General features: G+C 39.6%; 1 protein-coding gene and 1 pseudogene across 1 annotated transcript; both read right to left on the minus strand.

Annotated features, from left to right (window-relative positions):
- Positions 1-5282: 5282 nt before the first annotated feature.
- LOC149582340 (ATP-binding cassette sub-family C member 1-like) lies at positions 5283-8442 on the minus strand (annotated as a pseudogene).
- A 6582-nt stretch (positions 8443-15024) lies between these two features.
- Positions 15025-16782, minus strand: LOC149582341 (uncharacterized). The gene has a single exon (XM_089864161.1). The coding sequence runs from the start codon at positions 16780-16782 to the stop codon at positions 15025-15027; it is 1758 nt and encodes a 585-aa protein (XP_089720287.1).
- Positions 16783-18116: the final 1334 nt, after the last annotated feature.

Consider the following 18116-nt stretch of genomic DNA (forward strand, 5'->3'; position numbering starts at 1 on the left):
ATTGCTCATTCTTCAAGAGGGCATCTGGAGAGTCGAATTCTGTAACTCGGCCTTGATCGAGAACCATCACCCTATGAAGAGTTAAGGCATATCTAATTAGCCAATGATTTTAAGTCATTTGTCGTAGTCCAAGATGATGTTTATTCTGTGCGCGATGGTGATGATGGTATTGGAAAATTCCTTCTTGATGGTCTCTTGAATGAGATTGTCGGTGTCTATGTCGACCGAGGCAGTCACTTCGTCCAAGATCAGGATCTTGGTGTTCCTCAACAAGGCGCGAGCCAAGCAGACCAACTGACGCTGCCTGACGATTTATTTTAGGCGATTTATTATGCGAAATTGCCAATAACGAAAGAGTGACAAATTTATTTTGTCGGGGAACGCATCATCGAAACACCTCGGTGTTTATACTAATTCCAAATTTATATTGTCCGGGAAAACATATTAGAACGATGAATTTAAATTCGCATTATTTAGTCAATTTCAAATCCCCTCGCTCAATCAGCGATACAACTTTTAGCTAAACAAATCGCGCCGGGGAACAGTAAATACGTCATAGACGCGTTTTGACAGGCGGTGGCCCAACCGTATACGGTTATGTTTTCGTCGATCTTATACCGAACACCCCCGACCCCCGATTCTACCCGGAGAACAATCGGAGGTCTTTCAACCGAAATAACGGAACGACGAAAAGAAGTTAGTGAAAGTATAAATAATCGTACCGCGAGTTGGATAGTTCATTCGGAACCGCGACGTCGTCAGTCACGGTCAACAATGCCAGGATTTGTCGATTTCTCGTCGAGAATCGATAGATGTTGAAAGAGATCGCGGTGCTAATATCGGAAACGAACGAGAGTCGAGTGTTTACGTTTAATCCTCCCTTTCCCTTCTCGAAACTTTCTCGCGAAGATAAAAGGGGATGTTAGAGAAAAACATTTGCGATTTATACTCCACTGTTTAAAATAACTATCTGACACCTTTAGAGGTGTTTCCTAATGCATCCCCAGTAGCACCTTTATTGTTGTTTAAAAGCACCCTTCCAGAGCATGTCATAAAGCAACTTTGATAATGGTGCAAAATAATACCTTCACTGAAGGTGCTTTTTAAATCCTGTTAGGTGTTAAAAATCACTTTGAATAGAGGTGTATACTAGTGATCGTACGGGGTGAAGTCGGGTTTTAAAAAATTCGGGGTGGACCCGTAGTAGAGGGTAAGATATTATTGATGGTCGCGCTTTGTGATAGAGTAGATAGGAACTCGAATCTGATTAGGGCGAGCTTGAATATTTAATTTTTTTCTGTCTCGAGGCTTCTAAAGCCAGTAGAATACTGATATATTTCGGCAATTTCATTGTTGTCCGCCAAAAGCCTATGTATTAATTGTGTCCTAAGTTGCGACCAATTGATTTCAAAATTGAAAAAGTGGTAGAAGAGTTTTAGGAGTACCTGAAACCCCATTCAGCCACTGCCCAAGACAAAAGACAAGGACAATTTGAAATCTTTACAGATAGAAGTTGCGCCTGTTCAGGGACAATTAGTTACCCCAATCCCTTCCACGACGTTCTATCAGATAGCAATGATATGGCAGATTCGCCTACTATTGGATTCAGTAAAGCAGTGATAACTTGGAACTAAATTACTGAAAATAAATTTCTTGCATTACATCAGTGAGCACAAAATAGAGGAGAGCCGGAGAGACCAAATTCTCCGTCAGCCCCCCTTTCAAAAATGTTACCAGTGCCACTGGCTCTCTAGGAGCGTGGCGCACATGCGCAATCGGCTCAAGCGAGAGAGAAAAAAATCAGAGAAGTTTGTTTACGTTATTACGGCCGAGGCTTAAGTTTTACGGCGATACTCCGATACTCGTGCCGCTTCGTGAATCGCGCGTGCCGCGTGCGTGCTTACAGAGCCTCGGCGACGATTATTATCAAATTTGTTTCATGTTTTTAATCTTCTGACCCTTTCCAGTGTTTTATTTTTAACCTCTTAATATTCACAGAAAAATAATAAATATGGTTATAATACAGGGTTGCCACGGAATTTTCAGAACCAAATTCCCTGACTTTTCCAGGTTTTCCCTGACCTTTTCGGGCCGAAAGTGTAAATGTTTACAGCACGTTTTAAGTGCTTATAATTAAATAAACTCGATCTACATTAAGTTTTCCAATGTATTTGTTTCACCAAAATTATTAAGAAACATTTTAACTATAAATAACAGTCCGAGAGATTTTTTGAAGGCATTTACTTTATAGAAACAATTCTAGACATTTTTAAGGATTGCTCTAGAGTTTTCTTGGTTAAGAGAGAGGATGAGGCGAAAACTTTCATTACTCTTCCGATAAAGACTTATCCCCAGAAATTTTACCCACTAAAATCAAATTCCCCCCCTCTCTCTCTAACCGTATTTTCGGGTATACCCTTTTTGAATTTCCCTCTCAAAGGATCACGTGTGCGCGAGGTAGGTGCGCGTGAGAACCATGGTGCCCGTACCTTCCCCCTTCTAACTTTGACTCTCCTTTGGATTTGTGCTCCCTGATTACATAGTACATAGCTACTATGTATAATTTTTTAGAATATGTTAATTAAGTTTATTTTATTAAGAAGGAAAACCCCGACCCGATTTTCCGGGGTTTTTTCGCAACCCGACCCGGAGCCCGACCCGACAAAAATCGCACCCCGTACGATCACTAGTGTATACTAATGCCAGAAAGCGTTTATAAACCCTTTATCTAGCAGAAGTGTTCGTTTAAAGGTAGAAGTGCACCTAAGCTGGAAATGTAGAGTAGTTCAAAGTGTAACAGCACAAGAGTTTGAAGTTGATGTTTCTTTTATTCGTACCAATAACATCGTTATTTGTTGTTTTAAGGTACTGCTCAGAATGTCCACTCTTATGCTATTACACTTTGAAAAACCTTTACAATACCAGCTTAGGCACACTTGTATCTTTAAACGTACACTTCTGCTAGATAAAAGCTCATAAACGTTCTTGGATAGGACGCTATGGAAATTGTCAAAACAAAATGGACACTCTGATATGTCTTATTCCCCGCGTGTGCGAATTTCCTGGTTTTAGTTTTCTATGTTTGAGGGCCGTACCTCCGAAATTAAATGTTTTAGACCCCATTTTCTTTGACGCTTTTCGCTCAATCTGGCCCAAAAAACAATCCCTTTAAATCTATGGCAAACTTACCAGTAATACCCTGTATAATGCAAATAAATACTTCTTACAAACAAAACGAATGCTTTACTTCTGATATAGATAAAGAATCGCTAGAATTTATAAGAAACGTAAGAAAATGGAATAACTACTGGCCATAATGTATAAAATGACAATTGGTCATAACGTCGAATGATCTACCAATTGATTAACGGGGTCTTGTCGAAGTGGTTCGATTCTGACTAGATCGATGATACTTGAAGTGTCAATTATGTTGACAGTGTCTCTAATCCATCCACCATTTTGTAATAATTATCATTCAACGCTTTACTCATTACCAAAGAAGGATAGAAATTTGAAAACAATGACACTGTATCGTAATTAACAAGTTTAATATTTCCATGTCAATGTTTTATTGCTCGTAAAGGTACCATGTTGTATAAAACATTGTCCGCTGTAGACACGTGCGTGTTTAATTCAGGTGACTATACCGAAAACCCCGATCCGTCTCTCACCGATGAGAGAGGTAACGAACGCGGTAAGTAGCATGTTTAGAATTCCTCTTTTTCGGATGTCAACGATTCTTCGATAGGGACTTTTCGGTAGCGCGATCGTTAGAAAATTTTCGGTAGAGCAAACGAACATCTGACTTCTAGGGAGCTGTAATATGATCCACTTCTGATTTAACGTTTATGTAAAAATTATTGTTGTAATTATAATAGATATATGTATTAAATTCCTCGTTTACGCCATAATTTAGTGTATAAATTTTATCAGTGCCTTTTTCAGTATTTTTTCTACGAATAAACGGTGCTATTTCAAAAATTGAAATACTAATATGTTTTAGAAAAAATAACAGTGTGAATAACTCGAGAAAACATATTAATCCTATCTATGGACCAAGTTGCTTAGATTGACCAAAAATAACGACGTATATCTCTACTAAGCAGGGTTGTTGATTTTTTTCATTTTTTCAAAAAAATCAAAAAAATCGATTTTTTTGATTTAAATCGGATTTTTTTGATTTTAATTGATTTATTTGATTTTTTTGATTCTTATTGAATTAATAGATAGTAAATTACCAACATGAAAACTTTTGAGTCAAAATTAACCAAAAGCAAAATAATCATGACATTTAAGCAGCTATTGGACAGGGTTGTTTGATTTAAATCAGTTTGATTTAAATCACTGATTTAAATCATGATTTAAATCAAGCGATTTTTTTAAAAAAAATCATTTGATTAAAATCAAGAATATATTTTTATTTTAAAAAAACGTTTTCTAAGATTCCAAGAAGTAGTTTAAGAAACTCGAGAAGAAACTTAACTAGAAAAGACCTAAAATTAAAAATAATCATGGTTTTGGTATATTTCAATGTAAGTTTTTCCCAGAACTCCAGTTTGTCTTGCTGGAATGGCTAGGAAATGAAATAGCGGTCAAGCTAGATTTTTTATACAAGCATTTGAATAGTAATAATATCCAATAGCCGCTTAAATGTCATGATTATTTTGCTTTTGGTTAATTTTGGCTCAAAAGTTTTCATGTTGGTAATTTACTATCTATTAGTTCAATAAGAATCAAAAAAATCAAATAAATCAATTAAAATAAAAAAAATCCGATTTAAATCAAAAAAAATCAACAACCCTGCTATTGGATATTATTACTATTCAAATGCTTGTATAAAAAATCTAGCTTGACCGCTATTTCATTTCCTAGCCATTCCAGCAAGACAAACTGGAGTTCTGCGAAAAACTTACATTGAAATATACCAAAACCATGATTATTTTTAATTTTAGGTCTTTTCTAGTTAACTTTCTTCTCGAGTTTCTTAAACTACTTCTTGGAATCTTAGAAAACATTTTTTTAAAATAAAAATATATTCTTGATTTTAATCAAATGATTTTTTTAAAAAAATCGCTTGATTTAAATCATGATTTAAATCAGTGATTTAAATCAGTGATTTAAATCAAACTGATTTAAATCAAACAACCCTGCTACTAAGTAAACAACACAAAGTGACGTTGCTCTATTAGCAATAAAGTAAGTGATAAAGATAGTTCGTTAGAATCGTATCGAACTGTACATAATATTAAAAGTAAGGCATAGGTGCTTAATTTAAAGATGATCTAGATTATTTTTGCATCTTTGGCCAAATCGTAGAACATTGATTGTTCATTCTTCAAGAGGGCATTTGGAGAGTCGAATTCCGTAATTCGGCCCTGATCAAGAACCATCACCCTATGAAGAGATAAACGATGACAAATTGGCCAATCATTTTAAGCCTGTTTATTAGTTTGGTAAACTAACTTGTCGTAGTCCAAGATGGTCTTTATTCTGTGCGCGATGGTGATGATAGTACAGTTGGAAAATTCCTTCTTGACGGTCTCTTGAATGAGATCGTCGGTGTCCATATCTACCGAGGCCGTGGCTTCGTCCAAGATCAGGATCTTGGTGTTCCTCAGCAAAGCTCGAGCCAAGCAGACCAACTGACGCTGACCGACGCTGAGGTTGTTACCTCCTTCGGCCACGGGATGATCCAGTCCTTACTCGAGTGACGCCACAAAGGATTTCAGGTGCGAGTGTTCAAGGGCAGCCCACAGTCGCTGGTCATCTTTTTGTCCAAAGGGATCCAAGTTGAGTCTGAGCGTGCCCGAGAAGAGGACGGGTTCTTGGGGGATGATGGTCAGCCGCGAACGCAAATCGGACAATCCCAACCCCTCCACCTCCACTCCGTCTATGACAATCTGACCGCACACCCCCTCGATGAGACGGAAGAGCGCCAGCGTCAGCGACGATTTTCCCGCTCCTGTCCGCCCCACCACGCCCACCTTCTCTCTGGCTTCGATCCTGACATCGATGTCCTTCAAGACCAAATCCAATCCCTCTCGGTATCTGGTACAGTAGTTCTTAAATATGATTAGCCCTCGTTGAGGCCAATCAGATGGGGGTTCAAATTCTGGTTTCTTCCACTCGGCCTCGGACTCCAAACGACAGTATTCGTCAACTCTTTCTATGGAGACGACATTTGATTCCAAACCCGTAACGGAAACGATGAAGAGTTTCAGATATTGCAGAAGCTGTTAGATCAAAATATTAAATTAGTACTTAATCTGTAGAAAATAAATAGTTGTTCCACGAAACAGAGAAGCCTGCACAATTTCTTTTCAAAATTCCGGGGAAATTATCATTAATCAATTAGATAATCCAATGTATTATCTTTCATAAATAGGACCTGATAACGACCTGAATGCATAATAGTATATGTTCAAAAGTATATACAGTGTGGAAGAGATCAGAGCAACATCTACCTTTGTGGAAAACCCCCAAAACCCCTGACGGACTACTTCACTGTTCGTATAAACGTCCTGTGTCGTAGACGAATGGCAGCCTACTCCAACCGAGAAAAATTGGACATGACGTTTATTTTGGGTAAATGTCGCGGTAACGTTCAACAAGCGGCATTGCTTTATGCCGAACGCTTCCCAAACCGACGAAGGCCGGTTCGAAGAACCTTCACGAACATTAGAGGCAACCTACGAGATTTCGGGAGTTTCGTCGTGCAAGACCGTCAACGTAGAAGATACCGTATAATTGGTAATCATCATAGGGAAGTCGACATTCTAGCACGTTTTGAAGCCAATCCTCATACTAGTAGTAGAGCGGTCGGAGAAGAGGTTGGTCTAAGCCATTCAACCGTTCTTGCCATTTTACATCGGCATCACTACCGGCCCTATCATATCCACCTCCATTACGCCTTAGCGGACGATGACTACCTAAGACGTCAAGACTTCTGTCTTACCATGCGCGAGCTAATTGAAGCCGATCCATTGTTCTTAAGAAAGGTTCTTTTTTCTGATGAGGCGACATTTCACAGGGATGGTACGGTAAACCGACATAACTTACATTACTGGACCCAACGAAATCCATACTGGTTACATTACCATAAAATTCGATGGAAGATAAATGTTTGGTGTGGCATTCTGGGGAACAGAATCATCGGACCTTTCTTCTTCGAGGACAACATTACTGGTGACATTTATTTGCACTTCCTGCGCCACGAGTTTAGTGATGCGATAGACGCATTACCATTAGCAGTGATGCGGGACCTGTGGTTCCAACAGGATGGTGCGCCACCACAGTGGGCGGTCAATGTTCGCCAATGGCTAACTGAGCACTTTCCAAACCGTTGGATCGGTAGAGGTGGACCAATTCCGTGGCCAGCAAGATCGCCTGACCTAACCCCACTTGATTTCTTCTTATGGGGATATGTTAAGGGGGAGGTGTATGCAACAGAACCTTTAAATGTAGTCGACTTGAAGGCCAGAATTCGAAGCGCAATTGAACGAATCACTTCTCAAATGCTAGGAAACGTAATACAAGGCATGGACAATCGTCTTGAAGAGTGCCTACACCACGACGGTAGGCACATCGAACAATTACGCTGATGGGTTTACCAAACAGCCCTTTAATTTGTAGTGTGATGCCTTAGTTCCTAAGCTTAATCGTAGGTCTTTAACGTTTCAAAGTGCGTATCATTAAACGATATTCACTATGATACTTGTTGCACGTTCTCATTTGCATACAATGACACATGTCACACCCTGTATACGAGCTCGAAAATGTACTGCAGTGAAGTAGTCCGTCAGGGGTTTTGGGGGTTTTCCACAAAGGTAGGTGTTGCTCTGATCTCTTCCACACTGTATATCAAAACAAAAAGTCTCGAACAAGCAGGGGATAGGGTATCAGATCAAACTCTTTTCCCCAAATTATTACCACTGTTCCAGGGGTACTACACGTCATCGTCACTGGGAGAGTTAAAACGTTTGTAATTTTCTCGTCAGGAAACGTCTATTAAACGTATTATTGAAAACCTACTAGAATGGCTGCCAAACTAGCTTTACGAAGAAACATAAAGGAATAACAGCAGTCACGTGTGCCCAACCTAAAATTACACTGTCGATAAACTTGACAACAGTGATATTTGGCTTCGTTTTGCTATATAAATCTCCCATTCAAACCCCTAAATACAGTTCCAATTTGGAAAAATTCTTCGTTAATTAAGTAACATTTTAACCTTCTTATTTTTTGCCACTTAAGTGACTTTTTACCTCTCCGAGTGACATATGTCACGGGGATGTAAAGTGTCTGTCTGTCCCTTGTTATACCCCGGGGACCGAGTTCCCAGTTTTCAAATCGGAGCGAATGCATTCTCAAATTCCGGACCGTGTTCACAGTTACCGGAAATCTGGAAAATTTTATTCCACTTACACTGGCTAACTGCACCATCTTATGGGCTTTGTCTGTCCTGAATGTCGTCTAAACTGGACATTATTCTGGTTTTGTCCATCCCACTAGGACACCAGTCTGTACTTACTGGCTTCTAACCACAGCTATTTTCTGGGTTTTTTTCCATCTCACTTGGACACCAGTCTGTACCTATACTGGCGTTTAAATACAACAATCATCTGCCTTATGTCCATCCCACATTGACACCAGTCTGTACTTACTGGTCTCTACTTCACCATCATTAAGGTAAAGATATGCGCGGCGATCGGCTACTAGAAACGTCTAACCTACCAAATACACTGTTCTAATCTATAGCTGCGGTTCGAAATATTTATATACTACCGATTTGAGTTAGGCGAAACAACAGGCGCATGCTTTGTTTCTAACTTAATTATTAGTCAAGTCACTCAAGAATGTTCAATTTTTCTTTTTAAAAACGATGTAACGCGCAATAAGGTGAATAATGAAGAAAATATTTAATTTTAGTTATATTAATTTTAATATTCTGAGAGAGCGGTATAGCTCTCTTAGATAAGACTTCATACTGCGCTTAATGTATTTAAGGTAGTCTTGTTTCTCAACTCAAATTTAATACAGAAAGAGTAGCAATGTCGTCTAGGAGTGTGTCTGTGTGTGTCCATCCGTACTGCGTTAGCAGTTCGCCTTGTGTTGATATGTTAAAGAAATCCTGCGAAGCCTTAATATTATCTTTTTTCGTAATGAAAAACGAAAACATGGAAATATTTTTCGGAATTTCGATGGCTATATTAGTTTCGTAGCTATAAAGCTCTGTTTCAGTTGGATTTTAAAAGAACATGTTTTAATATTAATATTTGAAATGTGTGAATACTTAAATTAAACTATACTACATTTGTATAAAGACCAAACTTTGATCTTTAGAATAAAAAAGAAAAGATCGAACGTTTATAGTTTCTTCTGTTAAAAGAGAAGTCCAGGGTACCTAACATTAGACGGTCCTTAAATTAACGGCCTCGTTTAGAATATATCGAAATCATTGATAAAAATAGTTGGAAAAACCAAAATATTACTTCTCCGAGTCGAGAGGACTACTACTACAAACTTATAAACCTAGATATAGAATTATTTCTCTTTTTTGAAGTAAAAATATACGAATTATTAAAGCAATATTCCAAACATAGCGAATATATAGTAAAGCAGACGAAATTTTACGTCCAATAAATATATGTCTTGGACACATGAAAATAAGTCAATTAGGGAAAAAACAGGAAATGAAGTGTATAACTTTAGGAGATATATAACCTTTATGTGTTTGAAAAGGCCCAATTGTCTACGCGTCAACTGTTAACCCTTTATTCTCATAGCTACATTCACAACTGCTTTGCAGTATAAACACTATTGTCTCGTTTCACCTCAACGATATTCTCAGTTTGTCAGCATGAGTGTTAAAGTTAAATATCACCAAAGCTGGCTTGTGATTAGACGCAATGAAAGTCAATGCGCACCATAACATGAATGAAAACTCCGAAGCTTCAACCCGACTAGGATAAGCCCTTTAACTGATCTAATTGCCACCATGATGCTTTCTTCTTTTTATTATTTAAACTTGTATTTATTTTTCGGCTCACTCTGAACCGTTAATGTCTCTTCATTACAGACTTGAGAGACTTGACTATTATTGACGCTTGAAATGATACGCCTGTTGCTTTGCCTTACTCACATCGGTATAGTATATAAAGGTTTCAAATCTTAGCTATGGATAAAAACAGCGCAATTTCGTAAACCTTTGGTGGAAGCCCCACCGTTGGGAGGCTAGAAGTTTCTCGTAACCCTAGCCGATCGCCGCGTGTCTTAACCTTAACGATGTTGATGGAGAAAGAAGCCAGTATGTACTGACTGGTGTCCATGTGGGATGGACAAAAGACCGGATGATTGTGGTGTATAGAAGCCAATAACTACAGTCTGGTGTTCACGTGGGATGGACAAATTACCAGAAGATGGTGGTGTTAGACAATGGTGTTATAGCCATTGTAAGTGGAATCCAAATTCCTGGTATGGAAATTGAGAACACATTTGCCCTGATTTGCCAACTGCGAACGCGGTCCCCTGAGGTGTAACAACAGACAGACACGTCAAAATTAGACCCTCTCCATGACATACGTCACGCAGAGAAGTAAAAACTTACACTTTCCCTAATTACGATTAATGTCCAGTTAATTGACCCTAAAATTGAATAGAGCAGCTGCGCCACGTGAAAAACTCGCACGCACGCCGTTAATGGCCAAATGGACAGCGAATAGGAGCGGAGCCTACGTTAATCAAGGCCCGCGCATCCTAGCTTTCGAGGATTTATTTTTGGCATTTTAGTTTGCCGCTTGTCGCCGCTTGGTGCGCTCTTGAGATTACGGTTTTAAATTTAAAATCTGCTTTTCGCGGGTGATTGGAACACGTGTCGCAATCCAAATCATGTTTCGTACGGGGAGAGAGAGAGAACAAGGCGCGTACGTAAACTGCCTGGGAGCGTTATAACAGCTGGGTGGAAAGGGCATAATTATTATTATTGTATTTCTTACATAGTTATTATTTTATCTCTTATAATTATTTTAACTTTCTAATAAAAATAACATGATTTTCATCTTTCTAATTTAATAATTATAAATTTTATCTTTCAAATTTAATAAATATTATAAATTTTACCTTTCTAATAATAATGAATGAATGAAATTTTGGTTTATTGTCCATACAAAATAAATTTTGTCTTTCTAATAACAATTATTATAAATTTGGTCTTTCTAATAATAATTATTATAAATGTTTTCTTTCTAATAGTTATTATTATAAATTTTATCTTTCTAATAACAATTATTATAAATTTTTTCTTTCTAATAATTATTATTATAAATTTTATCATCTTTTTTTAATAATTATTATAATAATAATATATAAGAAATGCATGACTTTCCTATATTTAAATAAATATTTTAGTCCAAACATTTTTATGCATGATCCCTCTAATCTTCCCGCTCAACAAATTCAAATAAATGGAAAATCCCTTGACATTTACTATCTAAAAGCGCCCCTTTCGAGAATCAACTGCAAAAAACAAGCAGGGGCGTACTCTCAATGCCGCCCATAGCCAGAACACTATGCGCGGGCCTTGATTAACGTAGGCTCCGATAGGAGAGTTAGATTCCTCTACTGCAAAATATCGTTGCTTATTTTTAAAATTGGAGCTTGCTTCAAATATTTTTCTATCCTGGTATGAGAATTGTAAATGTTTCAGCGGATGTTTAAAATTTCATAGCTATATTTCCGCAGTGTGTGCTCCCTGATTTAAGGCGCGAGTCCTTGTTATTATATTTACCCCCTAGTAGTTTTTCATGATTGAGGGCAGAATGCGTTTAGGCGCGTAGCGGTCTTAATGCACATGCAATTTTCAAATTTTGAAAAAAATTTTTGACCAACTTGCGGCGGATTTAGAATTTTTTCACTGGCCTAATTAGTCAGAAACCAGTGTTGGTTGGGTTAGTTAAATAAAGTAAAATCCTACCATCAGGCGAAATTGTTAAATTATTCTCGAAGTACGTCGAACTTTTTTGTTGTGTAGTTGAGTTTTTACATGAGTGAATCATATACTAGCTCCCTATAAGTTACTCAGTCGCACTGGCCTAATGTATCCAGCATTTTCTTCCGAATAGTCGAGAGGAGGGGAGGCGGGTGAAAGTGATAGTAGACGGCGCCCTCTATTAGGGCTTTGAAATTAATATATCGGTAACTTGAAAGTGACGATAGTTCCAAATCGTATTAACGGTTTTGGTTTCTTTGCGTCACATTCATTCTTTTGCTTATTTAAAAATAATTTGGGTTTCTCAACAGGCTTCGTTAAAAATGAGTTGATCTTTAAGTTTTTCTGTTGGTTCTTTATGTTACGTTTATCGTAGCTCTTGAATAATCTGCTCGTAGGTTCTATTCTAATCACGTAGTAACTACACTTAAATATAACAGTTGTTTATTATTAATTAAGAGAGTTACAAATAAAGAAGTTACGGACGTCTAATCTCTTAGACTACATCATGAGGAGTGGTGGCTAGCACGTTGGCAATTTTCTAAGTAAGGGGTACAAGGAGTACTTAATACTGGAGTGGATATTTAACTAGCCTAAAGTACTAGGAGTAGTAATACTGGATTGGAAACTATAATACATCATTTCTTAACTCATATTTCAACATCTTCCTTTTTTTTTTTTTTTTTTTTTTTTTAATAAACTTTGACTAATCTAAAGTTCATAATCTTGTAAACGACGAGGCAACTTGACTTGGCGACCACTTCGTGTACTCTTCATTGTATCCTTGGGAATTTCTGGAGAGGAGGACGGACTAGTAGGTGGCGCTGGACAGGGGTTTTGTATATCAGTGGGAAGATCACAGTTCGGGACGTCTATCGCGGGAGCCCTTCGTGGTTGTAGCAGTTGAACTCGATTTCTTCGTAAGGTTCTGCCTTGGTTCGTCTTGACTACGTAGGACCGTGGTTGGTCGTGCTGAACGACGACGGTGGCAGGGTTCCAGATTTTCTCGTTATTTTCATATATGAAGACTGAGTCGCCCGGATGGAGTTGAGATTGGAGTTTAGTGTGGCGATCATAGTTTTCTTTGGCCTTGTCTTGATAACGCTGAAGCTTTGACATGACTTCTTCAGGCGGGACGGTGTGGGGAAGAAGGTGAGCTTCTACGATAGGCAGTGTTGAGCGTAGAGTTCTGCCTAACATCATCTGGGCTGGTGAAAATCCTAGTTGAGGATTTTTAGAATTGCGAAAATCTAGAAGTGCTAAGTGAGCATCTTGACCACTATGTTTGGCTTTCTTCAGTAGCTTCTTGACGGTTTGGATTGTGCGCTCCGCTAACCCATTGGACTGAGGGTATCGGGGACTTGACGTGACGTGCTGGAATGCCCATTCTTTGACAAACTTTGCGAAGTCGGCAGACGAATACTGTGGTCCATTGTCAGATATTACGGTGTCGGGGATTCCGTAACGTGAGAATAGATCTTTGAGCTTGAGGATCACTCCTGTACTCGTTGTGTCTGTTACTCTGACAACTTCAAAATATTTGGAGTAGTAGTCAACGCATACCAGATAATCCTTGTCATCGTAGTGAAACATGTCCGTGCCGACTTTGGACCAAGGTCTGGACGGTATTTCATGGTGAACCAACGGTTCTTTCTGATTGGAATTGCGGTGGCGCAAGCAGGTAGGACATGACTGAACTAATGCTTGTATCTCACGAACCATTCCTGGCCAGTAGACAGCTTCTTTGGCTAGGCCCACTGTGCGTTCTTCACCTAGGTGGCTTTGGTGAGCGAGCTTCATGACGTACTGACGCAACGTATAGGGAACGACTATTTGCTGACCCTTTAATATGATTCCTTCAACTTGGCTAAGTTCTGGCAGTACAGATAGCAATTTCTTGACCTCTTCAGGCACCGTATGGAGTTTTGCGGGACGACCATGTCTCATATATTTCATAAGTAGCGTCAGGTTTTCGTCTTTTCTTGTTTCTTCCGCGAACTGAGCTCTTCTAGCTGGTGACATTGGAAACTGGGCTACTATACTGTGTACTTGGACGTCGTCTCTAGCCTGTAGGTCTTCAATTTCTCGAGGATCAAGAGCAGGGTATGCTCGTGACAAAGTATCAGCGACTTTGAGATTCTTTCCCGGCGTATACATGACAGCGATCTTGTATTTTTGAGTTCGTAGTAACAAACGTTGTAGTCTTGGTGGCGCGGTGACTAGTGGTTTCTTAAAGATGGCTTCAAGGGGTTTGTGGTCTGATTCCACCAATACCTCTCGTCCGTAGGTGAATTGGTTAAACCTTTCTAAACCCACAACAATAGCCAACAATTCTTTTTCAATTTGGGAGTAACGCTTCTCAGTCTCTGTCATTGCCTTAGACATGTACGCAACAGGGCGTTCGTCTTGTAATAGAACTCCCCCTAGGCCTGACTGAGAGGCATCGACTGAAAGCTTGACGGGCTTGCGTATATTAAAATACTGGAGAGTTGGTAATTCGGCTATTACATTTTTCAGATCTTGCAAGACCACATCATGATTGGCATCCCATACCCAGGCAGAGGTATCTTTTAGGAGATCGCGAAGGGGTGCCGTCAACTCAGAAAGGTTGGGAATGAATTTACCCAGATAGGTGGCCATTCCTAAAAGGCGATGGAGATCCTCCTTGGAGGTTGGAGTGGGAATATCTTGTATAGCCTGCACCTTGACGGGGTCGGGTTTGACTCCCTCCGCGGTCAAGATGTGACCTACGTATGAGACTTCCGTCAACCCGAACTTGCATTTGCTCCGGTTAAAGGTTATGTGCCTTTCGCTTGCTTTCTGTAGCGCTAGTTCGAGATTTAGGTTGTGCTCCTCCAACGTAGTTCCAGCGACTAGTATGTCGTCAAAGTAGTTCATTATTTTCGACTCACCCTCAAACACGTCTTCGACTTCTTTTTGGAAGACTTCTGGGGCGCTCGAGATTCCAAAGGGAACTCTTTTAAATCGGTAGCGCCCGAACGGCGTTGCGAACGTGCAAATACGTGAGCTAGCATCGTCTAAGGGAAGTTGCCAAAACCCTGAATTGGCATCCAAAACCGAGAAATATTATAAGTGTGGAGTCTGGAAATTAAATCTTCCAACGTCGGGATTGGGTGATGAGCGCGCTTGATGTTTGCATTAAGTTCTTTAGGATCTAGGCATATTCGGAGATCGCCATTGGGTTTTTCAACAATCAGCATGGGATGTACCCATTCAGTAGGTTCCGTGACCTTTTCTATAACCTCTTGGGCGGTCATTTTTTCTAACTCGGCTTTCAGCTTCTCTTGAAGCGCTAGTGGTACTTTTCTCGCCGAGTGTATCTTAGGTATTGCTTCGGGATCCAAAACTATTTTGTGTTTCTTGCCCGTCATGCATCCCAGTCCGGAAAACACGTCGTGATATTTTTCCAGAACTTCTTCTACTGACTTTGGTTTGGTACTGGACACATCGTATACTCGCTTCATTAGATTCAACGTTAAACAGTCTTTTAACGACAATAAGGGAGTGGCATCTGTGTCGACTACCCATAGCGTTATGTTACCGTTGAAATTCCTGTCAGGCAGGAAAACCTTGACAGTCATGAGTCCATGAACCTTAAGCCTGGAGCCTGAATAATCTTTAATGTGAGCTACGGGAGGATGAACTTGAAGATGGCTGAATGTTTCTTGATACATCTTCAACGGAATGGTGCTAACTTCCGCCCCCGAGTCTAATTTGAATCGTATAGGAACAGTTTCAACTAGTATTTCTTCGGTCCACTCAGTCGTTGTTTCGTGACCATCCGTTTCGACTGCTTGTAGAAAGAATGTAGTATCGGGCTGGTTACCGCTAACGGTCACGTCTGGTGCTGTTTCATTCATCTGTTCATTCTGATTGTCCTGTTCTAACATGCCGACTCGATAAACGGTATTCAGGCATACACGTTCAAAGTGATTTGGCTTCTGGCATTTCTTACACAGATGCCGGAACGCCGGACATTTTCTCGGTGGATGATTATAACCACAGTAAGAACAGTCTTTCTTAAAATCCTGAGCAGGAGGACGCTGCTTCTGCGAGGGTAGAGATCTTTTGTCTTCGACCTTCCGCTGATTCTGTTGCTTGTGGACGGCGTGAAGCGATTTGGTGGCACTCTCGCCTTGGAGTTCTTTCAGCTGCTGGCGAGATGTTTCATCTGTGCGGCAAATTTGTACGGCCTTATCTAGGTCCAACTCGCTTATTTGTAATAGTCTATCCTGAAGACTTTCCTTTCGAATGCCCAGAATGAGGCATGTAGTGAGAAGGGACGCTTCTAAGCTTCCCAGCTCGCAAGACTTTGCTCGTCTTTTTAATTCCGTAACGTATTGATCAATGTTTTGCGTACCTTGTCTGTATGTGAAGAGGCGATGTCTTTCAAAGTTGATATTCTTCCTCGGCATACAGTAATCTTCAAACTGCTTTAGAATTCCGGTGAGAGAACCGGCGCCTTCGTCTTCATTAACCGTAAAAGTGTCATAAACCTCTACGGCGGCTTCGCCAATCACGTGGAGCAGGATAGAGGCCTGTCTTTCCTCTTCCAGGTCATCCAATGCGGAAGCCCGTAAATAAGTCATGAATCTGGACTTAAAGCGGCGCCAATTTTCGGCTAAGTTCCCTTCAAGCACCAAAGGTGCGGGCTGTTTGAGGTTATCCATTCCTCGGCGTGGTGGAGCTAATATAGTACGGATCGCAGACGCAGTACTCTCAGCATCACTATCATGGGCGGCGACCGAATCTCTTCTTCTTTCTTCCACCGGCATAACAAAGAGAACCAAGGCTTAGCAAACAGGCGGCGTGTTCCTTACGTGAAAGAATGTAGGACTTCTGACACCATGTTACGTTTATCGTAGCTCTTGAATAATCTGCTCGTAGGTTCTATTCTAATCACGTAGTAACTACACTTAAATATAACAGTTGTTTATTATTAATTAAGAGAGTTACAAATAAAGAAGTTACGGACGTCTAATCTCTTAGACTACATCATGAGGAGTGGTGGCTAGCACGTTGGCAATTTTCTAAGTAAGGGGTACAAGGAGTACTTAATACTGGAGTGGATATTTAACTAGCCTAAAGTACTAGGAGTAGTAATACTGGATTGGAAACTATAATACATCATTTCTTAACTCATATTTCAACACTTTAGACGCATTATTAAAAAGTTTAGTAAGGTTTTCGAGAAGACTAGGCCTATTAAGTTGTTGCTTAGCTCTAATTTTTTGATAAAGTTTGGTTCTCTCACCATAAATAGTTCCTGTCTCTGAACGTTGCATACGGAATAAAAATTCTTATTCCGCTCTGAATTTAAATGAGTTTCTTTCAATTGGGCTTTGTAAAAAATATCCAAAATTCTGCCATTTTAATGCGAAAAATTAAACTTCCTATTGCGCCAACCTTAACCCATTAAAATAATTTCAAAGATAAAATACGACTGTGAACCGACCGCAAACATTCACAGCATTTTTAAAACGTCGTCTGCTTATACAAACTACCTTTCAGTTCAAAGTTTCATTGGTTGATCTCCTTTTCCGGTTTTTTACCGGAAATACGTAAGCGCCGGGAGAAGTGTTATTTTTCTCACTGTAGGTCGCATATAGGTAACATTTTTTGGCGGGAAGAAAACGCTGGATACATTAGGCCAGTGTGGCTGAGTAACTTTTATCAATGATTTCGATATCTTCTAAACAAGGCCGTTAATTTTAGGTCTTATGTTAGGTACCCTGACCTTTTCCTGTAATATTAGTCTGAGAAGTAAATTATTGAGGGCCGAGGTGAAATGAATTAATTTGTGGTTTTGGTTTTTGCGTGTCCGTGAAGAGACAATAACGACTCAGAGTGCGCCGAAAGTCAAATACACATTTAAATAAAAAGTTTAAGGTGTTATATTAGCGGTTAGATTCATGGTCGTTACTAGATAAGTTAAAGTTCTTATTGTAATGGGGTTGTAGCTTCGGAGTTACCATTAATTTTTGAGCGCGAGCATTTTCAGTGCGGCCAGTCACAAATCAGCTATTGTATAATGTAACACTAACAGTCATGATGGCAAACTAAGAATATTGTTTTGGTGAAACGAGAGGATAGTGTTTGCACGCCAACC

This window comes from Phalangium opilio, unplaced genomic scaffold, assembly GCF_054372755.1.
Source record: "Phalangium opilio isolate 3A_F unplaced genomic scaffold, DU_Popi_V2 ptg001706l_1, whole genome shotgun sequence".
In the NCBI taxonomy this organism is placed as follows: Eukaryota; Metazoa; Arthropoda; class Arachnida; order Opiliones; family Phalangiidae; genus Phalangium; species Phalangium opilio.